Genomic DNA, 24,922 nt, shown 5'->3' with positions numbered 1-24,922 from the left:
GTTGGCTGCTTTTCCTTCACTCAGCAGGCCAACTCATCCCAAATAGTCCCTTCACAGCCTGGAGGTGTGTTTTGGGTCATTGTCCTGTTGAAAAACAAATGATCGTCCCACTAAACGCAAACCAGATGGGATGGTGTATTGCTGCAGAATGCTGTGGTAGCCATACTGGTTAAGTGTCCCTTGAATTGTAAATAAGTCACAGACTGTCACCAGCAAAGCACCCCACACCATAACACCTCCTCCTCCATGCTTCACGGTGGGAACCACACATGCTGAGATCATCCGTTCACCTACTCTGTCTCACAAAAACATGCCGGTTGGAACCAAAAATCTCAAATTTGGACTCATCCGACCAAAGGACAGATTTCCACCGGTCCATTGCTTATGTTTCTTGGCCCAAGCAAGTCTCTTCTTCTTTTTGGTGTCCTTTAGTAGTGGTTTCTTTGCAGCAATTTGACCATGAAAGCCTGATTCCCGCAGTCTCCTCTGAACAGTTGATGTTGAGATGTGTCTGTTACTTGAACTCTGTGAAGCATTTATTTCGGCTGCAATCTGAGGTGCATTAACTCTAATGAACTTATCCTCTGCAGCAGAGGTAACTCTGGGTCTTCCTTTCCTGTGGCGGTCCTCATGAGAGACAATTTCATCATAGTGCTTGATGGTTTTTGCGACTGCACTTGAAGAAATGTTCAAAGTTCTTGAAATGTTCCGGATTAACTGACCTTCATGTCTTAAAGTAATGATGAACTGTCGTTTTTCTTTGCTTATTTGAGCTGTTCTTACTGCTGTTATTATTTGAGCTGTTACTACATGATTCCATGTGTGTTATTTCGTAGTTTTGATGTCTTCACTATTATTCTACAATGTAGAAAATAGTACAAATATAGAAAAACCCTGGAATGTTTTTTTAAAAATGAAACTTTTAACTGGTAATGTAGGTGTTTGGTGATATTATCTTTTTTCTTTCAGGCATACATCAAAATCTACCAGGGTGAGGAGCTGCCACACCCTAAGTCCATGCTGCAGGTACACAATTACCTCCTTGTCTTATAGCTTATAGTGTTATGCCTAAAGGTGGCCTTGTGGCTAGAACGTCTGCCCTGAGATTGGAAAGTTCGGAGTACAGTCCCCGGCCAAATCATACTAAATACTGAGTCATATTAAAGACAAAAAATGGGGCACAATGCGTCTCTGCTTGGCACTCGTAGTTGTGCAGTTATTGTCAGTAGTTTTGACCGGTAGTGGTGGTCGGTAGTTGTGTGGTTGTGGTCAGTAGTTTTGGTCAGTAGTTGTATGGTTGTGGTCAGTATTTGTGTGGTTGTGGTCAGTAGTTGTATGGTTGTGGTCAGTAGTTTTGGTCAGTAGTTGTGTGGTTGTGGTCAGTAGTTGTGTGGTTGTGGTCAGTAGTTGTATGGTTGTGGTCAGTAGTTGTGTGGTTGTGGTCAGTAGTTGTGTGGTTGTGGTCAGTCGTTTTATGGTTGTGGTCAGTAGTTGTGTGGTTGTGGTCAGTAGTTGTGTGGTTGTGGTCAGTAGTTGCGTGGTTGTGGTCAGTAGTTGTATGGTTGTGGTCAGTAGTTTTGGTCAGTAGTTGTGTGGTTGTGGTCAGTAGTTGTGTGGTTGTGGTCAGTCGTTGTATGGTTGTGGTCAGTAGTTGTGTGGTTGTGGTCAGTAGTTGTGTGGTTGTGGTTAGTGGTTGTGTGGTTGTGGTCAGTAGTTGTATGGTTGTGGTCAGTAGTTTTGGTCAGTAGTTGTGTGGTTGTGGTTAGTGGTTGTGTGGTTGTGGTCAGTAGTTGTATGGTTGTGGTCAGTAGTTTTGGTCAGTAGTTGTGTGGTTGTGGTCAGTAGTTGTGTGGTTGTGGTCAGTAGTTTTGGTCAGTAGTTGTGTGGTTGTGGTCAGTAGTTGTGTGGTTGTGGTCAGTAGTTGTGTGGTTGTGGTCAGTAGTTGTGTGGTTGTGGTCAGTAGTTGTGTGGTTGTGGTCAGTGGCTGTGTGGTTGTGGTCAGTAGTTGTGGTCAGTAGTTGTGTGGTTGTGATCAGTAGTTGTGGTCAGTAGTTGTGGTCAGTAGTTGTGTAGTTGTGGTCAGTATTTGTGTGGTTGTGGTCAGTAGGTGTGTGGTTGTGGTCAGTAGTTGTGTGGTTGTGGTCAGTAGTTGTGTGGTTGTGGTCAGTAGTTGTGTGGTTGTGGTCAGTAGTTGTGTGGTTGTGGTCAGTAGTTATGTGGTTGTGGTCAGTAGTTGTGTGGTTGTGGCAAGTAGTTATGGTCAGCGGTTGTGTGGTTGTGGTCAGTATTTTATTTGATTGTGGTCAGTAATTGTGGTCACTAGTTGTGTGGTTGTGGTCAGTATTTGTGGTTGTGGTCAGTATTTGTGGTTGTGGTCAGTATTTGTTGTTGGTAGTTGTGTGGTTGTGGTCAGTAGCTGTGGTTGGTAGTTGTGTGATTGTGGTCAATAGTTGTGGACAGTAGTCGTGTGGTTATGGTCAGTAGTTGTGGACAGTAGTTGTGTGGTTGTGGTCAGTAGTTATGTGGTTGGTAGTTGTGTGGTTGTGGTCAGTAGCTGTGGTCAGTAGTTGTGTGGTTGTGGTCAGGAGTTGTGTGGTTGTTGTCAGTAGTTGTGGTCAGTAGCTGGGTTAAGTAATTGTGTGGTTGTGGTCACTAGTTGTGTGGTTGTGGTCATTAGTGTGTGGTTGTGGTTGATAGTTGTGTGGTTGTGGTCAGTAGTTATGGTCAGTAGTTGTGTGATTATGGTCAGTAGTTGTGTGGTTGTGGTCAGTAGATTTGTGGTTGTTTATTTATTTTATTTTTATTTCACCTTTATTTAACCAGGTAGGCTAGTTGAGAACAAGTTCTCATTTACAACTGCGACCTGGCCAAGATAAAGCATAGCAGTGTGAACAGACAACACAGAGTTACACATGGAGTAAACAATTAACAAGTCAATAACACAGTAGAAAAAAAAGAGAGGTATATACATTGTGTGCAAAAGGCATGAGGAGGTAGGCGAATAATTACAATTTTGCAGATTAACACTGGAGTGATAAATGATCAGATGGTCATGTACAGGTAGAGATACTGGTGTGCAAAAGAGCAGAAAAGTAAATAAATATAAACAGTATGGGGATGAGGTAGGTAAATTGGGTGGGCTATTTACCGATAGACTATGTACAGCTGCAGCGATCGGTTAGCTGCTCAGATAGCAGATGTTTGAAGTTGGTGAGGGAGATAAAAGTCTCCAACTTCAGCGATTTTTGCAATTCGTTCCAGTCACAGGCAGCAGAGAACTGGAACGAAAGGCGGCCAAATGAGGTGTTGGCTTTAGGGATGATCAGTGAGATACACCTGCTGGAGCGCGTGCTACGGGTGGGTGTTGCCATCGTGACCAGTGAACTGAGATAAGGCGGTCAGGTTGTGGTCAGCTGTAATCACTACCAAAGGTGGTCAGGAGTTGTGGTCAGTAGTTGTGTGGTTGTGGTCAGTAGTTGTGTGGTCGTGGTCAGTAGTTGTGTGGTTATGGTCAGTAGTTGTGTAGTCGTGGTCAGTAGTTGTGTAGTCGTGGTCAGTAGTTGTGTGGTTGTGGTCAGTAGTTGTGTGGTTGTGGTCAGTAGTTGTGTGGTTGTGGTCAGTAGTTGTGTGGTTGTGGTCAGTAGTTGTGTGGTTGTGGTCAGTAGTTGTGTGGTTGTGGGTATAGTTGTGTGGTTGTGGTCAGTAGTTGTGTGGTTGTGGTCAGTAGTTGTGTGGTTGTGGTCAGTAGTTGTGTGAATGTGGTCAGTAGTTGTGTGGTTGTGGTCAGTAGTTGTGTGGTTGTGGTCAGTAGTTGTGTGGTTGTGGTCAGTAGTTGTGTGGTTGTGGTCAGTAGTTGTGTGGTTGTGGTCAGTAGTTGTGTGGTTGTGGTCAGTAGTTGTGTGGTTGTGGTCAGTAGTTGTGTGGTTGTGGTCAGTAGTTGTGTGGTTGTGGTCAGTAGTTGTGTGGTTGTGGTCAGTAGTTGTGTGGTTGTGGTCAGTAGTTATGTGGTTCAGTAGTTGTGGTCAGGGATTGTGGTCAGTGGTTTGTTCAATAGTTATGGTTAGTAGTTGTGTGGTTCAGTAGTTGTGTAGTAGTGGTCAGGGATTGTGGTCAGTGGTTTGTTCAATTGTTATGGTCAGTAGTTGTGTGGTTCAGTAGTTGTGTGGACACAAGGCGAAATATACACTTGAGTTGCTTACCAAGACGACATTGAATGTTCATGAGTGTCCTAGTTACAGTTGACTTAAATCGGCTTGAAACTTTGTGGCATGTCTTGAAAATGGCTGTCTAGCAATGATCAACAACCAACTTGACAGAGCTTGACGAATTACAATAATTATAATGTGCAAATATTGTACAATCCAGGTCTGCAAAACTCTTAGAGACTTACCCAGAAAGACTCACAGCTGTAATCACTCTTAGAGACTTACCCAGAAAGACTCACAGCTGTAATCACTCGTAGAGACTTACCCAGAAAGACTCACAGCTGTAATCACTCTTAGAGACTTACCCAGAAAGACTCACAGCTGTAATCACTCTTAGAGACTTACCCAGAAAGACTCACAGCTGTAATCACTCTTAGAGACTAACCCAGAAAGACTCACAGCTGTAATCACTCTTAGAGACTTACCCAGAAAGACTCACAGCTGTAATCACTCTTAGAGACTAACCCAGAAAGACTCACAGCTGTAATCACTCTTAGAGACTAACCCAGAAAGACTCACAGCTGTAATCACTCTTAGAGACTTACCCAGAAAGACTCACAGCTGTAATCACTCTTAGAGACTAACCCAGAAAGACTCACAGCTGTAATCACTCTTAGAGACTAACCCAGAAAGACTCACAGCTGTAATCACTCTTAGAGACTTACCCAGAAAGACTCACAGCTGTAATCACTCTTAGAGACTAACCCAGAAAGACTCACATCTGTAATCACTCTTAGAGACTTACCCAGAAAGGCTCACAGCTGTAATCACTCTTAGAGACTAACCCAGAAAGACTCACAGCTGTAATCACTCTTAGAGACTTACCCAGAAAGACTCACAGCTGTAATCACTCTTAGAGACTCACCCAGAAAGACTCACAGCTGTTATCACTCTTAGAGACTTACCCAGAAAGACTCACAGCTGTAATCACTACCAAAGGTGATTCTAACATGTAGCAAATCCAAATCAAATCAAATTTTATTGGTCACACACATATTTAGCAGATGTTATTGCGGGTGTAGCGAAATGCTTGTGTTCCTAGCTCCAACAGTGCAGTAGTATCAAAAAACGATTAACAACAATACACACAAATCTAAAAGTAAAATAATTGGAATTAAGAAATATATAAATATTAGATTGAGCAATGTCGGAGTGGCATTGACTAAAATACAGTAGAATAGAATACAGTATATACATATGAGATGAGGAAAGCAGTATGTAACATAATTTAAACATTATTAAAGTGACCAGTGTTCCATTATTAAAGTGACAAGTGTTCCATTATTAAAGTGACCAGTGTTCCATTATTAAAATGACCAGTGTTCCATTACTAAAGGGACCAGTGTTCCATTATTAAAGTGACCAGTGTTCCATTATTAAAGTGGCCAGTGTTCCATTATTAAAGTGACCAGTGTTCCATTATTAAAGTGGCCAGTGTTCCATTATTAAAGTGACCAGTGTTCCATTATTAAAGTGGCCAGTGTTCCATTATTAAAGTGACCAGTGTTCCATTATTAAAGTGACTAGTGTTCCATTATTAAAGTGACCAGTGTTCCATTATTAAAGTGGCCAGTGATTCCAAGTCTATGTATATAGGACAGCAGGGGTGTGAATACTAATGTAAAGTATTTTTTTTTAATGAATGTAATCCATTTTGAATTCAAGTTGTAACACAACAAAATGTGGAACAAGGAAAGGGTTAGCGTCATGTCCAGTTGGTGTTTTTTTTACCCGGTAAGTTGACTGAGAACACATTCTCATTTACATCAACGACCTAGGGAATAGTTATAGGGGAGATGAATGAGCCAACTGGAATGATTAGGTGACTGTGATGATATGAGGGCCAGATTGGGAATTTAGGCATGGACACCGAGGTTAGAGTCAGGACACCTGTTTAATGTCCTAGCTGAAAGATGGCACCCTACACAGGGCAATGTCCCCAATCACTACACTGGGGCATAGGGATATTTGTTTTAAACCAGAGGGAAGAGTGCATCCCACTGGCCCTCCAACACCACTTCCAGTAGCATCTGGTCTCATACAGGGACCAATCAGGACCTACCCTGCTTAGCTTCAGAGGCAAACCAACAGTGGGATGCAGGGTGGTATGCTGCTGGTACTTGAACATCATGCTGCCTCGCACTACAGAAACAGGAGATAGACCCCCTATGAGCCGTTCTCATCAAGCTGCCTCACTACAGAAACAGGAGATAGACCCCCTATGAGCCGTTCTCATCAAGCTGCCTCACTACAGAAACAGGAGATAGACCCCCTATGAGCTGTTCTCATCAAGCTGCCTCACTACAGAAACAGGAGATAGACCCCCTTATGAGCTGTTCTCATCATGCTGCCTCACTACAGAAACAGGAGATAGACCCTTGCTCCTATGAGCCGTTCTCATCAAGCTGCCTCACTACAGAAACAGGAGATAGACCCCCTATGAGCTGTTCTCATCAAGCTGCCTCACACTACAGAAACAGGAGGTAGACCCCCTATGAGCCGTTCTCATCAAGCTGCCTCACACTACAGAAACAGCAGATAGACCCCTGCCTCGCACTACAGAAACAGGAGATAGACCCCTGCCTCAGTACAGAAACAGGAGATAGACCCCTGCCTCAGTACAGAAACAGCAGATAGACCCCCGCCTCAGTACAGAAACAGGAGATAGACCCCTGCCTCAGTACAGAAACAGGAGATAGACCCCTGCCTCAGTACAGAAACAGCAGATAGACCCCTGCCTCACACTACAGAAACAGCAGATAGACCCCTGCCTCAGTACAGAAACAGGAGATAGACCCCTGCCTCAGTACAGAAACAGGAGATAGACCCCTGCCTCAGTACAGAAACAGGAGATAGACCCCTGCCTCACACTACAGAAACAGCAGATAGACCCCTGCCTCAGTACAGAAACAGGAGATAGACCCCTGCCTCAGTACAGAAACAGGAGATAGACCCCTGCCTCACACTACAGAAACAGGAGATAGACCCCTGCCTCGGTACAGAAACAGGAGATAGACCCCTGCCTCAGTACAGAAACAGGAGATAGACCCCTGCCTCGGTACAGGAACAGGAGATAGACCCCTGCCTCAGTACAGAAACAGGAGATAGACCCCTGCCTCAGTACAGAAACAGGAGATAGACCCCTGCCTCAGTACAGAAACAGGAGATAGACCCCTGCCTCACACTACAGAAACAGGAGATAGACCCCTGCCTCGGTACAGAAACAGGAGATAGACTCCTGCCTCAGTACAGAAACAGGAGATAGACCCCTGCCTCGGTACAGGAACAGGAGATAGACCCCTGCCTCAGTACAGAAACAGGAGATAGACCCCTGCCTCAGTACAGAAACAGGAGATAGACCCCTGCCTCACACTACAGAAACAGGAGATAGACCCCTATGAGCTGTTCCGGCTCAGACAAGCCAAGGCTTACCGCATTACAATGCATTATGCCACATATATACTGTATATTCCCAACGAAGATATAACATGTGTTTTGTTGTCTTTCCTCAGGCCACAGCGGAGGCCAACAACCTGGCAGCAGTGGCAGCAGCCAGGGACCTGTACAACAGGAAGATGGAGCAGGTACTGTAAGAAGGTTGTTTCCTCCAATTCAAATGCTGTTTCCTTCCTGAGAGCTTCTGTTGTCCCTCCCGGATCCAGAAACGTTTTTGACCCCCCCCCCCGGCTAATGTCCCCCCCAGCCAATAGTCGCTGTCGTTGTCCCGGCCAATAGTCGGCGCCCCCCCCCCCCCAATAGTCATCCCCCCTGGCCAATAGTCGTTCTCCTAGAGAGTTAATACTCTTTTTCAGGCGTTTTTCAAACCTCTCCTCGGGGGGACACCCAGCCGTTCCATGTATTTGATCTATTCCAGAGCTAGCGCACCTGATTCAACTTGTCAACTAATCATCAAGCCCTTGACCAGGTTAACCAGGTGAGCTAGTTCAGGGCTACAACAATGTTGTGAAAAGTCTGGGTGTCCCCCAAGGAGATGTTTAAGAACCACTGCTCTATTATCACACTATGGTGAAGGTATCTAATAACCCTCCCTCCCTCCCTCTCCAGGTGTGTGGTGGGGACCGGCCCTTCCTGGCCCCGGCAGAGCTCCAGGCCAGACAGAGTGACATCAGAGAGGAAGCCCTCCAGGTGTTTCGGGGGGTGAAGAAGATGGGAGGGGAGGAGTTCAGCCGACGGTACCTGCTACAGCTGGAGGGTGAAGTACGTCACCGCGGTCTCCCCACTCGGGTGAACAATATCTTTCATAACCGTTAGCCCAATTACGGAAATTCCCTCTTGGGTCGAGGGTCAGGCGACACCGATTTTAAGTCTCGAAGAAGTAAGGCTACCTCACTTACTGACTTTATTGTCCCCATGGGGACATTTTGTTGCAGTGTCATGTGCACATTTAAAGTGGCGTTTAAGTACAAAACAAATTGGACAATACAACTTTCATAACAGTTACGCACAAATAAAAATAATAATAGTAAAAAAAAAGAAGAAACGACTAGCCTTGCTGGCCTTACGGAGTCGATGGGAACATTCGCACCTCATCACGAGAGTGTATGTCTTGAGTCACCTCTGCTTCATTCAGCATTTCAAACAATCCACTTGAATACATAAACATAGACTAAGGACTTAATCTGTGCCCTGAACCCGCCCGTTAAATACATATTTGGCAAGTGGCAACCCAGCTAGCACATAACGTTCTGAGAACCATATTTTTCTTAGAGTTTGGTGAAAGCCGATGGATATTTGTTGTAAGATACCCAGTTATATTCTGTTCTCAGGCAGCAACAAAACTCTCTCTATCCTCTATCTTTTTTTAACCGTGTTCAAGTGCGTTGGCCACACCTCATCTTTAGGAGTGCTTGTTTTCCTTTGAAATGGGGTCTGTTTGAATAGACTCAAATTTGTATGAATAAAAAAAACATTGCAAGCTATCTTCATCCTGGCGGCACAGATGACTCATTCCATGGATAGAGAACAGAAGATCATAGTCTTGAATCTCACTGATGCCATGCCACAATAAAAAAAGAAACGCGTTTTAATGTTTTATCTGTGCTTGGAGTTTAAATCAGATAACCTAACCCAGATAACCCATAACTAGCAGTGTTATTACAAGTTCTCAGAACATTATTTACCTATCTTCTCAGAACGTTAATAAGACCTCCCAGGAAAACGTTCAGGGAACCATAGTTAAATGTTCTCGGAACCTCCCTGGAACCATAGTAAAACGTTCTCAGAACCTCCCTGGAACCATAGTAAAACATTCTCAGAACCTCCCTGGAACCATAGTAAAATGTTCTCAGAACCTCCCTGGAACCATAGTAAAACGTTCTCAGAACCTCCCTGGAACCATAGTAAAACGTTCTCAGAACCTCCCTGGAACCATAGTTAAACATTCTCAGAACCTCCCAGCAACCTAAAAATGTATGTTCCCAGAACAGGCGAAGTTTTCACTACCGTTCTCAGATTTTTTTTTTTTTAAGTTCATTTTTACCCGTCAAGCAATGTCTTTCGTTCTCAGAACCAATGAGAAACCAAAAACGTACATTCCCACAACTTCCAAGGAACCAAATGTGCTAGTTGGGAAGTGGAACCAATCACCATAACTAGTGTTGCTTTGCCAGAATTCCGGTTTTCCAGAAATCCTGGTTGAAGGATTGCAGATTTTCCCTCCTGATTCCTGGATTTCTGAAAAACCCGGACATTTACTTGACTTTTGCAAACCTAAACATAACCAACCTTGTTTCAGGTGGACGAGGTGTTCGTCCAATACATCAAGCACAACGACTCCAAGAACATCTTCCACGCCGCCCGCACCCCGGCCACGCTGTTCGTGGTCATCTTCAGCATGTACGTGGCGGCGGGGATCACGGGCTTCGTGGGGGTGGACATCATCGCCAGCGTGTGTAATATGATTCTGGGCCTGGCGTTGATCACCCTGTGTACCTGGGCCTACATACGCTACTCTGGGGAGTACCGAGAGCTGGGTCAGGTCATCGACCAGGTGGCTGGAGCCCTCTGGGACCAGGTAAGTCCCAGAACTTGCTTTATATATGGCCAAGAGGAGTAGCGTGAAGTTGCGCCTTAGACCCGGATCTTGGTTCAAATCAAATCAAATTTATTTATATAGCCCTTCGTACATCAGCTGATATCTCAAAGTGCTGTACAGAAACCCAGCCTAAAACACCAAACAGCAAGCAATGCAGGTGTAGAAGCACGGTGGCTAGGAAAAATTCCCTAGAAAGGAAAAAAAAACCTAGGAAGAAACCTAGAGAGGAACCAGGCTATGTGGGGTGGCCAGTCCTCTTCTGGCTGTGCCGGGTTCAGTTTATAGTTTTCCCCACTAATGGATAAAGTTACAATTGGGGGAAAGGAAGCTGATCCTAGAACTCTACCAAGGGGAAAGTTCAGTGTGTCAAAATAGATAAGGTGTCCATTTTAGGACATTGTCACCTTACTTCACCTCTAATTGAGTCGATCCGGTATTTTATTTCTGACCATGCACTTGTAACAGTGTAGCTTCCGCCCCTCTCCTCGCCCCTACCTGGGCTCGAACCAGGGACCCTCTGCACACATCAACAACAGCCACCCTCGAAGCATCGTTACCCATCGCTCCACAAAAGCGGAGGCCCATGCAGGGCAAGGGGAACAACTACTTCAAGGTCTCAGAGTGAGTGATGTCACCGATTGAAACGCTATTAGCGCGCACCACCGCTAACTAGCTAGCCATTTCACATCGGTTACATACTCTACGGTGTTATCTTTTAAATGTGTACCTTAACCCAATGAGTCTCACCATAACGGCGGGCACATTTTGGACTCCTAACCACTTTGTAAACATTGTGTGATTGGTTTATACCATTGGATTTGTCTATTTCTTCTGCATCCGTAGAAAACAATTAGTCTGTGTGATTAATGGTGGCTGAGCAAGAGAGGGTTGTGTGACAAGGGCGTATCCGGAAAGGGCTCGGGGGGAGGGTCTTTTTGCAGGAAAGTCCAATTGGTTAGAGCTACAAATTATTATAACATTTCTATGATACTCACAAGCTACACAAGAGTGATTAGGGGCGGCAGGGTAGCCTAGTGGTTAGAGCGTTGGACTAGTAACCGGAAGGTAGCAAGTTCAAATCCCCGAGCTTACAAGGTAAAAATCTGTTCTTAGGCCGTCATTGAAAATAAGAATTTGTTCTTAACTGACTTGCCTCGTTAAATTAAAAAAATTGAAGGTAAGGGCTCCTTCTACATAGAAGATCATAGGAAATAGCGTCTATAATACTGTAAGGGTTTCTTCTACATAGAAGATCATAGGAAATCCCAGGACATAGTGTCTATAATACTGTAAGGGGTTCTTCTACATAGAAGATCATAGGAAATCCCAGGACATAGTGTCTATAATACTGTAAGGGGTTCTTCTACATAGAAGATCATAGGAAATAGCGTCTATAATACTGTAAGGGGTTCTTCTACATAGAAGATCATAGGAAATCCCAGGACATAGTGTCTATAATACTGTAAGGGGTTCTTCTACATAGGAAATCCCAGGACATAGTATTATAGTGTCTATAATACTGTAAGGGGTTCTTCTACATAGGAAATCCCAGGACATAGTATTATAGTGTCTATAATATTGTAAGGGTTTCTTCTACATAGACATCCCAGGACAATACTGTAGCTTACATTGTTGCTGTCGCAAACTCCGAACTCCACCCAGCTGTCACTGACTAGTTGGATATTCATTTCTCACTGAGCAAATAATTTCTGTACTTACAGCGTTCATGTAAATTCATTTTTTTATCAGGTTGTTGTTTTGGCAGACCTTATGTTATTGACATTTGTCAGTAAAACTCATGAAATCAACTGTTTGCCCTTTTTTTGTTTAAACACTTCATTGTGAGGGTAAATATAAGGGCTGGACTTGCAGATAACTGAAAAGAGGATTTTTGCTGGGGTATCGGGACAAGATACAGGTAAAGTGGTTCAAGATTTGGAGAGTCCTAGACCACAGGGTAACCCAGGTAACCCAGAAACGTCTCGGGGCAAAGGAATGCCCCAGTTTTACCTAGACCAGGGGTCTCCAACAGGTTGACTGCTACCAGTAGCACGCAGACTACCTATGAGTAGCTCGCCAAACAGTTCTGTGTCACGATCGTTGTCCTCCTCGTCTGAGGAGGAGTAGTTGGAAGGATCGGAGGACTAAAATGCAGCGTGGTATGTGTTCATGATGATATTTTAATTAAAGAAAGCGCTGAACACTGAATACCAAAACAATAAACAAATAACAACCGTGAAGCTATAATAAGAACTGTGCTGACACAAGCAACTAACATAGACAATCACCCACAAGCCACAATGACAAAACAGGCTACCTAAATATGGTTCCCAATCAGAGACAACGACTAACACCTGCCTCTGATTGAGAACCATATCAGGCCCAAACACAGAAACAGACAAACTAGACATCCAACATAGAATGCCCACTCAGATCATTCTGAAAGTACATTCAGTTTTCACTTGTTCCACTGCAAACTGTCACTAACAGGTTTAAGACTCTGCGAGCTCCCAGCTACTATCTAATCAACATTATCCCACCCCTGGTTAGCTTAAAAAGCCAAACTTAACACAATTAAATTGCCAATTCATTTCCAGGAATATTGCCCGTCTGTCTGTGTGGTGCGTGCGTTTGTCGATCTCTCCGTGTGTAGTCAGTTGATGTGATAACTGTCTTGTGGGTTGACAGAAATACTTTCCCCCAACACTTTCTCTAGTCAATGTTAACTATAAAGTAGGCTAACCTTACCTGTTTGCAAGCTTTGCCACGGAATGAGCAGCAGCATTACAGAACCATTGTTAGACTGGCACATTAGACAGAACATTCCTCACCTGTTAGATGTGCAATTAAAGAGCTAGATGCACAATGATGGGGAATTACACAATGTGTTAATTTTGTTCCAGACCAAAATGGTATTCTGTTGTGATTTAAGCATGGACATGGACTCAGAACATCCAATGTTGTTGTTTCTCTATGAATTATTGTAATTTTAAGAAGAATACATAATTTGGTGAAAAAATCTTAGATTTTATAGAGCCCCCCTTAGAGTTGTTTATGAACCATTATTTGACCAGGTATATTGACAGAAAACATAGTGAACTACTTCCTCTTGTACACTAAGGACCAGGGGAAGAGTTGCAGGGAGAAGAGAATGTTCCTATTTGAAAGCTATAAAAAAAATCAGCAGTTAATTTCTTTAAAGTAGCTCTCATGGTAGAAAAGACCCCTGACCTAGAGACTTGTATTTATAGGGCATCCAAACCACTAGGTGGCGACATACACCCAGATGACCGCGTTGAACAATACAACGTCTGGAAATGATCAAAGCCTTCTGAAGAGTTTCTGAAAGAAACAAATATTGATAACACGTTCATATTTATTTTACACTTGATATTTTTATTATTTGTCTAAGACTGTGTTTTTGTTGTTGTTTTGCTCTATATGTTTTGCAACAGGGAAGCACAAATGAGGTAAGTACACTGGGGGAGGAGTTGTGTCAGTGTAGGACTATTGTATGTTTTCCTATCTATCTTTAGCATTCCAATAATGGTTAAAGTCCCAAATGCAACCTCTTGCTCTTTGTTCAGGCTCTGTATAAGTCTACATCTGACCTAGGATGTACCCTTTCTGTATTTCGCCATATTGCACATTTGAAACAAATTATCCTTAGCATCCTGTCAATGATTAATATGTAGAATTCCGCCCCTCTTTTTTTTTGCCAGATAGTGACGACCCCTCTCTCTCTCTCTCTCCTCTTTTCCCCTCTCCTCTCCTATTCGCCTTTCCAGGCTCTATATAAGCTGTATACTGCTGCAGCCAGTCACAGGCACCTGTACCACCATGCATTCCCTGGCCCCCAGGCCCGTGGAGAGACGAGCGATACCCACCAGGAACCCACCAGGAAGAGGAACTGACCTGGCGACCTGATTGGCCAGAGCACAGCAGGGACTGCTGGGTATCTTTTCAGTAGCATGATGGATAGAGGAGGGGGAGGAGAAGCAGGAAGGAGGAGGGAGGCATCCTCACCCGTTGGACACTCTTTTACTATGGTATTGGCCGGAACAGTCCAGCGACGCGTTCACTATTTTAAATCTAAACGTGGACAGTTGTAATGTCCCAGAGGTAGTGGCATAATCTGCCCTTTGAACTGGGTTGCTTGGCCTGTTGCCTTCAAATAATGTGTATTTCACATATCCATTGTCTTTCACAAACCACATTCAACCTTTTCTATCTGTTTGTAAGAAAAGACATCTGTAAATACACGCAGAACAGCAGGAAAGGAGGAGTACAGATCGCACTCCACAATGCAAATTCCTATCAGCAGTTTGTCTGGGCGGAGGTGCAGTAAGTTACAGTTAACCGCTGATTTCATTGTGTTACGTGAGATAGCATGACGGCCGTCAGCACCGACAGGTCATCATCATCACCATCGCTTTAGAATGTCATCTGTCCGGAATGACAATGCTTCGGATTTCATGAATGGAAGATTTCCTGAGTATGCCATTGAGGAGAAGTTTAAATCAAATTGACCTCTGACCTATAAACAGAATGGCGGTCCATGTATATTGATTATCAGGTTAAGTGCTGCTTCTCTAAGGAAATTATTCTATGTTTGAAAGCCAATGGTTTTGCCCCAAATGGCTCCCTCTTCCTTATATAGTCCACTACTGTTTCTTTTACCAGGGCCCATAGTGCTCTGGTTAAAAGTCATTGTATTTTACTAGGCAAGTCAGTTAAGAACAAATTATTTTTTAACAATGACTGTCTACCCCCCCCCGGCCAAACCCTAACGACACTGGGCCAATTGTGCGCCGCCCTAAGTGGACTCGCGGCCGGTTGTGATACAGTCTGGAATCGAACCAGGGACTGTAGTGACGCCTCTAGCACTTAGACCACTGTGCTACTCAGGAGCCCAATGTGCTCTGTAGGGAATAGGATGTCATTAAGGACACGGGCAACGTCTTTGTTTAAATATACCTATTTTCTGTCAGCTTGGTGAATCATGTGTCTACCATTTTAGATCCTCCAAGCTTATCTTCAGTGCACTGTATTTCTTGACATTTCACACATGTTTAGGGCTTGACCTTGACCTGGCATTTTTGCTTGTTTTTTTTTTTTGTAATATAGGTACTGCGTAGCCCATGTCATGCAACTACAGTTTCACATAGCTACGACAGCACTCACACGTCTTGCTGCATCATGATGCCACGTGTTGGGCAGAACGTAACCATCCACTGTCTATGGTCTATAAAACATACCCCCTCATACATGTTTTGGTTTGGGGAGGTGTGGGGGGGGGGTCAGCTGTCTGTGCTCCTTTTGACATCATGGACGCAGACTGAGTGTCATACACACAGATTCAAATAGGACCCTATATTCAGACTTGAGATAAGTTGACTTTAAAAGAAAACACTAAAAAATATGCTGATTTAAGTCCATGTTCTCTGAATCGGGCCGATATAGCCTATGGTGTCTCTATGGTCACACATTTAGCCTGGAACAGAATTGACTACCGGGGATGAGATTAAGAGTAAGTCACTGGATAGTTTAGTAGACATGGACCAGTGTGTAGGTTGTGACGGGCTTTGCTAGGTGAGTAGGTTGTGACGGGCTGGCTAGGTGAGTAGGTTGTGACGGGCTTTGCTAGGTGAGTAGGTTGTGACGGGCTGGCTAGGTGAGTAGGGTGTGACGGGCTGGCTAGGTGAGTAGGGTGTGACGGGCTGGCTAGGTGAGTAGGTTGTGACGGGCTGGCTAGGTGAGTAGGTTGTGATGGGCTGGCTAGGTGAGTAGGGTGTGACGGGCTGGCTAGGTGAGTAGGGTGTGACGGGCTGGCTAGGTGAGTAGGTTGTGACGGGCTGGCTAGGTGAGTAGGTTGTGACGGGCTGGCTAGGTGAGTAGGGTGTGACGGGCTGGCTAGGTGAGTTGGATGTTGTCGACTGGCTAGGTGAGTAGGTTGTGACGGGCTGGCTAGGTGAGTTGGATGTTGTCGACTGGCTAGGTGAGTAGGTTGTGACGGGCTGGCTAGGTGAGTAGGTTGTGACAGGCTGGCTAGGTGAGTAGGGTGTGACGGGCTGGCTAGGTGAGTTGGATGTTGTCGACTGGCTAGGTGAGTTGGATGTTGTCGACTGGCTAGGTGAGTAGGTTGTGACGGGCTGGCTTAGAGGTAGACAGAGAAATGTAAAACATTATAAACAGTTTCACTGCAGTTGACTATATTATATTTGTCTCTATCACTTCATGCTAGTCTGCTTCTTGAACAGTTTGGTAAATAAATGATATTTTAAACTGGATAATGAGGGCTGGGGGAATAGATGTTAGTAGATAGTGAGGTAATAGATGTTAGTAGATAGTGAGGTAATAGATGTTAGTAGATAGTGAGGGCTGGGGGAATAGATGTTAGTAGATAGTGAGGTAATAGATGTTAGTAGATAGTGAGGTAATAGATGTTAGTAGATAGTGAGGTAATAGATGTTAGTAGATAGTGAGGGCTGGGGGAATAGATGTTAGTAGATAGTGAGGTAATAGATGTTAGTAGATAGTGAGGTAATAGATGTTAGTAGATAGTGAGGGCTGGGGGAATAGATGTTAGTAGATAGTGAGGTAATAGATGTTAGTAGATAGTGAGGTAATAGATGTTAGTAGATAGTGAGGTAATAGATGTTAGTAGATAGTGAGGTAATAGATGTTAGTAGATAGAGGTAATAGATGTTAGTAGATAGTGAGGTAATAGATGTTAGTAGATAGTGAGGGCTGGGGGGAATAGATGTTAGTAGATAGTGAGGTAATAGATGTTAGTAGATAGTGAGGTAATAGATGTTAGTAGATAGTGAGGTAATAGATGTTAGTAGATAGTGAGGTAATAGATGTTAGTAGATAGTGAGGACTGGGGGAATAGATGTTAGTAGATAGTGAGGTAATAGATGTTAGTAGATAGTGAGGTAATAGATGTTAGTAGATAGTGAGGTAATAGATGTTAGTAGATAGTGAGGTAATAGATGTTAGTAGATAGAGGTAATAGATGTTAGTAGATAGTGAGGGCTGGGGGGAATAGATGTTAGTAGATAGTGAGGTAATAGATGTTAGTAGATAGTGAGGGCTGGGGGAATAGATGTGAGGTAATAGATGGTAGTAGATAGTGAGGTAATAGATGTTAGTAGATAGTGAGGTAATAGATGTTAGTAGATAATGAGGGCTGTGGGGAATAGATGTGAGGTAATAGATGGTAGTAGATAGTGAGGTAATAGATGTTAGTAGATAGTGAGGGCTGGGTGGAATAGATGTTAGTAGATAGTGAGGTAATAGATGTTAGTAGATAGTGAGGTAATAGATGTTAGTAGATAGTGAGGAAATAGATGTTAGTAGATAATGAGGGCTGTGGGGAATAGATGTGAGGTAATAGATGGTAGTAGATAGTGAGGTAATAGATGTTAGTAGATAGTGAGGTAATAGATGTTAGTAGATAGTGAGGTAATAGATGTTAGTAGATAGTGAGGTAATAGATGTTAGTAGATAGTGAGGTAATATATGTTAGTAGATAGTGAGGTAATAGATGTTAGTAGATAGTGAGGTAATAGATGTTAGTAGATAGTGAGGTAATAGATGTTAGTAGATAGTGAGGGCTGGGGGGAATAGATGTTAGTAGATAGTGAGGTAATAGATGTTAGTAGATAGTGAGGGCTGGGGGGAATAGATGTTAGTCCATTGTACAGAAAGAAGAGTGAGACCATTCCCAGCTAGCACATAACGGTCTGAGAACCATATGTTTCTTAGATCTTGGTGAGAGCGTTGTCTTGTCCTAGTTATTTCGCATAAAACCTTCCCACAGTGTTCTGGGAATAATACAGGATATCCAGCTAGCACATAACCAGAACCCTATTTTCCTATGTGGGAATGTCATTAAATCAGCATAACATTATTTTTTATACCCCTTTTTCGTGGTATCCAAATTGTTACAATCTTGTCCCATCGCTGCAACTCCTGTACGGACTCAGGAGAGGCGAAGGTCGAGAGCCGTGTGTCCTCCGAAACACAACCTAGCCAAGCCGCACTGCTTCTTGACACACTGCTCGCTTAACCCGGAAAGGCAGCCGCACCAATGTGTCGGAGGAAACACTGTATACCTGAGGAAACACTGTATACCTGAGGAAACACTGTATTCCTGAGGAACCACTGTATACCTGGCGACCGTGTCAGCGTGCATTGCGCCTCTGCCCGCCACAGGAATCGCTAGTGCGCGATGGGACAAGAACATCCCTGCCGGCCAAACCTCCCCTAACCCGGACGACAATTGTGCGCCGCCAGAGCCTGGACTCGAACCACTGAGCCAGTTGCGAGGCCCAGCATAACATTTTCTACGGGTTTCCTCGTGGTTCTATTTAAAGTTATGTTCTCAATACATTCAGAGAACGTTAAGAAACAACGTTCTTCTGTGGGAATTTCAGTACTTCATTATGGTCCTATTTAAAATGACGTTCTCAGAACGTTTGCATAAAAAACTCAAAGTACATTATAATAATGTTCTTTAAAAACCTATACATTCTGTTCTCTGCATCAACAAAACTCTCTCTATCCTCTATCTTGTGTGTTCAGGTGTGTTGGCCGCGCCCACTAATTGGCCACACCTGATATTAATGAGTGCTTGTTTGTTTTGAAATGGGGTCTGTTTGAATAGACAAAATGGAACAGATTTGTATGAGTTAAAAAAACAACATGGCATTCTAGCGCCATCCTTGTGGCGCAGTGGACTAATTCCACGGATAGACAATAGAAAATCATAGGTTAAAATCTCACTGATGCCGTGCCACAAAAAAAAACAGTTAACCTAAGCTAGCAGTATTATTAAAAGTCTTATTGAAACATGTTGTCAGAACGTTATTTAATTACCGTCAAATAACCAATAATTTCCGTTCTCATAAGGTTAATAAAACCTCCCAGGAAAACTTTCAGGGAACCGTAGTAAAAGGTTCTCAGAACCTCCCTGGAACCATAGTTAAACGTTCTCAGAACCTCCCTGGAACCATAGTTAAACGTTCTCAGAACCTGCCTGGAACCATAGTAAAATGTTCCCAGAACCTCCCTGGAACCATAGTAAAACATTCTCAGAACCTCCCTGGAACCATAGTTAAACATTCTCAGAACCTCCCTGGAACCATAGTTAAACATTCTCAGAACCTCCCTGGAACCATAGTAAAACATTCTCAGAACCTCCCTGGAACCATAGTTAAACATTCTCAGAACCTCCCTGGAACCATAGTTAAACATTCTCAGAACCTCCCCGCCCAATAAAAATGTACGTTCCCAGAACAGGCAAAAATGTAACTTCCGTTCTCAGAACGTTTAAAAAAAACTTCAGTTTTACAGGTCATGAAACTTACGGACACGTTCCCAGAACCAATGGGAAATCAAAAACGTAGGTTCCCACAACTTCCAAGGAACCAAATGTGCTAGCTGGAATGTTGTTGGTTCACATTGAATGGTATAGCAGTGGAACATTCAGAATCAGAATGAGTTCTAGAAGTACTGTACTGGTCATTAATCTAGGAAACCTGGTTGAGAAATATCTCCCCCCCCCCTTCTTACTAGGCTGGTCCCAGATCCATTTGTGCTGTCTTACCAACTCCCATGGTCAATGTCATGCCACTGTGATAACGACCATAGGCGTCTATCTGTACTACTGCATGGTAAAGAACCAGAGGGGTGTACTATAACACAGGATCAATGAGTTAGCCAGGGACTTTGATAAACAAAACAGAAATAACTGGATTTTCTGATTCAAAGAAAAGCTAATACAGTATGTGTTTTTGGTTGTTGAGTCAGTTAGACTATAACCATTTCAAGGTTATCTTCCTAAGAAATAGAAGTATATTTTAGAGTATTCAGGCAAGTTAACTCCTTGATTATGCTGTGTGGTATTCCCTTCTGAAAAGCCACAGTTTCCCAAACAGCTTGTACTCGTTAACCAGTAGAGGTTGTGTTATTGTTGGGAACGCTTTTTCATGTTCGCAAAAACAATATATCAGTGGGCTTGGTGGACTGTTAAAATGTGTAGATTGTGTTAAATTTGATGAGGAAAAACAACGATCCATGTGTATATTACTACAGTTGAAGGATAATCTAATCAAAGTTATTGTATACGCAAAAATATAAAACAGCTTATTTTTCGGCGGGGTCATTTTAGTTGTTTCCATGTTTTATGTAATCTGTAAGGTCGTTGTTATGGTTACGTGTCGAGCAGGATGTCTATAAAAAGGTCTGACCAAAGAGGTTTGTCCTGTAACAATCTCCCAGAGAGCCATGAACACGCTAGCCCAGGTCTGAGTCCAAAATGGCCCCCTATTCCCTTTACAGTGCACTACTTTTGACCAGGGTCCATAGGGAGTAGGGATGCCATTTGGGACGGACACAGACACAAACACACAGCAGCATCAAAGTGGTTTCTTCCTCGTGGTCTTCCCCACTACAGTATAATGTAACGTCACCGTTCACAACAAGTCATCGTCATCATTTTTTATTAAAAAATGGGAGAAAAAAAAACGTCTCTGTTGTCTGAGCTTCAGTATATACAGTGAATAATGAAGGAGAACGTCAAAATGTCCCTGCTGTACATCTGGGCCGTGCCTGAAACAGGAAGGGGAGGAACTGCAACCTGCAGGCTGCAATTGTGTAATAAGAAAATGTTCATTGTTGTTTTCCGTTACAAAACGTTACTGAGCACGACCCAGGTATTGACTTGTGAAGAAAATAAAAACAAATAGATATTGGTCTGTTTTAGTACATGTACCTGCCGGTATGGGTGTTACAAACAACTATGAAACCAGGATCATCTCCAAACTAGGATTAAATTATTTATTGATAGGTGCTTTTCCAAAAGCCAATGATTACAAGAACAGAATAGTAAATGACAACAGCCAATAAGTGGTTTGTGTGAATCGTTTGAGGAGTAGCTACATAGTTGGGGGTTTTGAAGGAAAAGTCACATTTTTAGGCCCTCTTCACAGGCTTGAAACGTATATTATTATTTTATCACAGCAGATGTTGTGTTTGTCCTGGATCTGCCCTGCACAAAGGGTTAAATACCAGCCCTACGGTGACGTTCTGAACCGATGGGTTAAATACCATCCATACGGTGACGTCATTCTAAACCGATGGGTTGGAGCTAGCCGTACGGTGACGTCATTCTGAACCGATGGGTTGGAGCTAGCCCTACGGTGACGTCATTCTGAACCGATGGGTTGGAGCTAGCCGTACGGTGACATTCTGAACCGATAGGTTAAATACCATCCATACGGTGACGTCATTCTAAACCGATGGGTTGGAGCTAGCCGTATGGTAACATTCTGAACCGATGGGTTGGAGCTAGCTGTATGGTAACATTCTGAACCGATGGGTTGGAGCTAGCCGTAAGGGTGACGTCATTCTGAACCGATGGCTTGGAGCTAGCCGTACGGTGACGTCATTCTGAACCGATGGGTTGGAGCTAGCCCTACGGTGACATCATTCTGAACCGATGGGTTGGAGCTAGCCCTACGGTGACATCATTCTGAACCGATGGGTTGGAGCTAGCCCTACGGTGACGTCATTCTGAACCGATGGGTTGGAGCTAGCCCTACGGTGACATCATTCTGAACCGATGGGTTGGAGCTAGCCCTACGGTGACATCATTCTGAACCGATGGCTTGGAGCTAGCCGTACGGTGACGTCATTCTGAACCGATGGGTTGGAGCTAGCCGTAAGGGTGACGTCATTCTGAACCGATGGGTTGGAGCTAGCCCTACGGTGACGTCATTCTGAACCGATGGCTTGGAGCTAGCCGTACGGTGACGTCATTCTGAACCGATGGGTTGGAGCTAGCCGTACGGTGACGTCATTCTGAACCGATGGGTTGGAGCTAGCCGTAAGGGTGACGTCATTCTGAACCGATGGGTTGGAGCTAGCCCTACGGTGACGTCATTCTGAACCGATGGCTTGGAGCTAGCCGTACGGTGACGTCATTCTGAACCGATGGGTTGGAGCTAGCCGTACGGTGACGTCATTCTGAACCGATGGCTTGGAGCTAGCCGTACGGTGACGTCATTCTGAACCGATGGGTTGGAGCTAGCCCTACGGTGACATCATTCTGAACCGATGGGTTGGAGCTAGCCCTACGGTGACATCATTCTGAACCGATGGGTTGGAGCTAGCCCTACGGTGACGTCATTCTGAACCGATGGGTTGGAGCTAGCCCTACGGTGACATCATTCTGAACCGATGGGTTGGAGCTAGCCCTACGGTGACGTCATTCTGAACCGATGGCTTGGAGCTAGCCGTACGGTGACGTCATTCTGAACCGATGGGTTGGAGCTAGCCCTACGGTGACGTCATTCTGAACCGATGGCTTGGAGCTAGCCGTACGGTGACGTCATTCTGAACCGATGGGTTGGAGCTAGCCGTACGGTGACGTCATTCTGAACCGATGGCTTGGAGCTAGCCGTACGGTGACGTCATTCTGAACCGATGGGTTGGAGCTAGCCCTACGGTGACATCATTCTGAACCGATGGGTTGGAGCTAGCCCTACGGTGACATCATTCTGAACCGATGGGTTGGAGCTAGCCCTACGGTGACATCATTCTGAACCGATGGGTTGGAGCTAGCCCTACGGTGACATCATTCTGAACCGATGGGTTGGAGCTAGCCCTACGGTGACGTCATTCTGAACCGATGGCTTGGAGCTAGCCGTACGGTGACGTCATTCTGAACCGATGGGTTGGAGCTAGCCGTAAGGGTGACGTCATTCTGAACCGATGGGTTGGAGCTAGCCCTACGGTGACGTCATTCTGAACCGATGGCTTGGAGCTAGCCGTACGGTGACTTCATTCTGAACCGATGGGTTGGAGCTAGCCGTAAGGGTGACGTCATTCTGAACCGATGGGTTGGTGCTAGCCGTAAGGGTGACGTCATTCTGAACCGATGGGTTGGAGCTAGCCGTAAGGGTGACGTCATTCTGAACCGATGGGTTGGTGCTAGCCGTACGGTAACATTCTGAACCAATGGGTTGGTGCTAGCCGTACGGTGACGTCATTCTGAACCGATGGGCTGGAGCTAGTCCTACGGTAACATTCTGAACCGATGGGTTGGAGCTAGCCCTACGGTAACATTCTGAACCGATGGGTTGGAGCTAGCCCTACGGTGACGTCATTCTGAACCGATGGGTTGGAGCTAGCCCTACGGTGACGTCATTCTGAACCGATGGGTTGGAGCTAGCCGTACTGTGACGTCATTCTGAACCGATGGGTTGGAGCTAGCCGTACGGTGACGTCATTCTGAACAGATGGGTTGGAGCTAGTCCTACGGTGACGTCATTCTGAACTGATGGGTTGGAGCTAGCCGTATGGTAACATTCTGAACCAATGGGTTGGAGCTAGCTGTATGGTAAAATTCTGAACCGATGGGTTGGTGCTAGCCGTACGGTAACATTCTGAACCGATGGGTTGGAGATAACCCATCGGTTCAGAATGATGTCACCGTAGGGCTGGAGCTAGCCGTACGGTGACGTCATTCTGAACCGATGGGTTGGAGCTAGCCCTACGGTGACGTCATTCTGAACCGATGGGTTGGAGCTAGCCATACGGTGACATCATTCTGAACCGATGGGTTGGAGCTAGCCCTACGGTGACATCATTCTGAACTGATGGGTTGGAGCTAGCCCTACGGTGACGTCATTCTGAACCGATGGGTTGGAGCTAGCCGTACGGTGACGTCATTCTGAACAGATGGGTTGGAGTTTGTCCTACGGTGACGCCATTCTGAACCGATGGGTTGGAGCTAGCCGTATGGTAAAATTCTGAACCGATGGGTTGGAGCTAGCCGTACGGTGACATTCTGAACCGATGGGTTAAATACCATCCATACGGTGACGTCATTCTAAACCGATGGGTTGGAGCTAGCCGTATGGTAACATTCTGAACCGATGGGTTGGAGCTAGCTGTATGGTAACATTCTGAACCGATGGGTTGGAGCTAGCCGTAAGGGTGACGTCATTCTGAACCGATGGCTTGGAGCTAGCCCTACGGTGACATCATTCTGAACCGATGGGTTGGAGCTAGCACTACGGTGACATCATTCTGAACCGATGGGTTGGAGCTAGCCCTACGGTGACGTCATTCTGAACCAATGGGTTGGAGCTAGCCCTACGGTGACATCATTCTGAACCGATGGGTTGGAGCTAGCCCTACGGTGACGTCATTCTGAACCGATGGCTTGGAGCTAGCCGTACGGTGACGTCATTCTGAACCGATGGGTTGGAGCTAGCCGTAAGGGTGACGTCTTTCTGAACCGATGGGTTGGAGCTAGCCCTACGGTGACGTCATTCTGAACCGATGGTTTGGCGCTAGCCGTACGGTGACGTCATTCTGAACCGATGGGTTGGAGCTAGCCGTAAGGGTGACGTCATTCTGAACCGATGGGTTGGTGCTAGCCGTAAGGGTGACGTCATTCTGAACCGATGGGTTGGAGCTAGCCGTAAGGGTGACGTCATTCTGAACCGATGGGTTGGTGCTATCCGTACGGTAACATTCTGAACCGATGGGTTGGTGCTAGCCGTACGGTGACGTCATTCTGAACCGATGGGCTGGAGCTAGTCCTACGGTAACATTCTGAACCGATGGGTTGGTGCTAGCCGTACGG

General features: G+C 44.9%; 1 protein-coding gene across 1 annotated transcript in view; it reads left to right on the top strand.

Annotated features, from left to right (window-relative positions):
- The window catches only part of LOC139374392 (atlastin GTPase 1), a 36,601-nt gene extending 22,360 nt beyond the window's left edge, over positions 1-14,241 (top strand). The window contains exons 10-15 of the mRNA XM_071115440.1: positions 970-1,026; positions 7,718-7,789; positions 8,271-8,423; positions 9,961-10,239; positions 13,716-13,730; positions 14,049-14,241. Coding sequence (XP_070971541.1) covers positions 970-1,026; positions 7,718-7,789; positions 8,271-8,423; positions 9,961-10,239; positions 13,716-13,730; positions 14,049-14,174 — 702 coding nt within the window. The 3' untranslated portion in view covers positions 14,175-14,241. The remainder of the gene's footprint in view (positions 1-969; positions 1,027-7,717; positions 7,790-8,270; positions 8,424-9,960; positions 10,240-13,715; positions 13,731-14,048) is intronic.
- Positions 14,242-24,922: the final 10,681 nt, after the last annotated feature.

Source organism: Oncorhynchus clarkii, chromosome 19, assembly GCF_045791955.1.
Source record: "Oncorhynchus clarkii lewisi isolate Uvic-CL-2024 chromosome 19, UVic_Ocla_1.0, whole genome shotgun sequence".
NCBI lineage: Eukaryota > Metazoa > Chordata > Actinopteri > Salmoniformes > Salmonidae > Oncorhynchus > Oncorhynchus clarkii.
The sequence above is the reverse complement of the archived record's forward strand: the minus strand, read 5'-3'. Positions and strand labels throughout refer to the sequence as shown.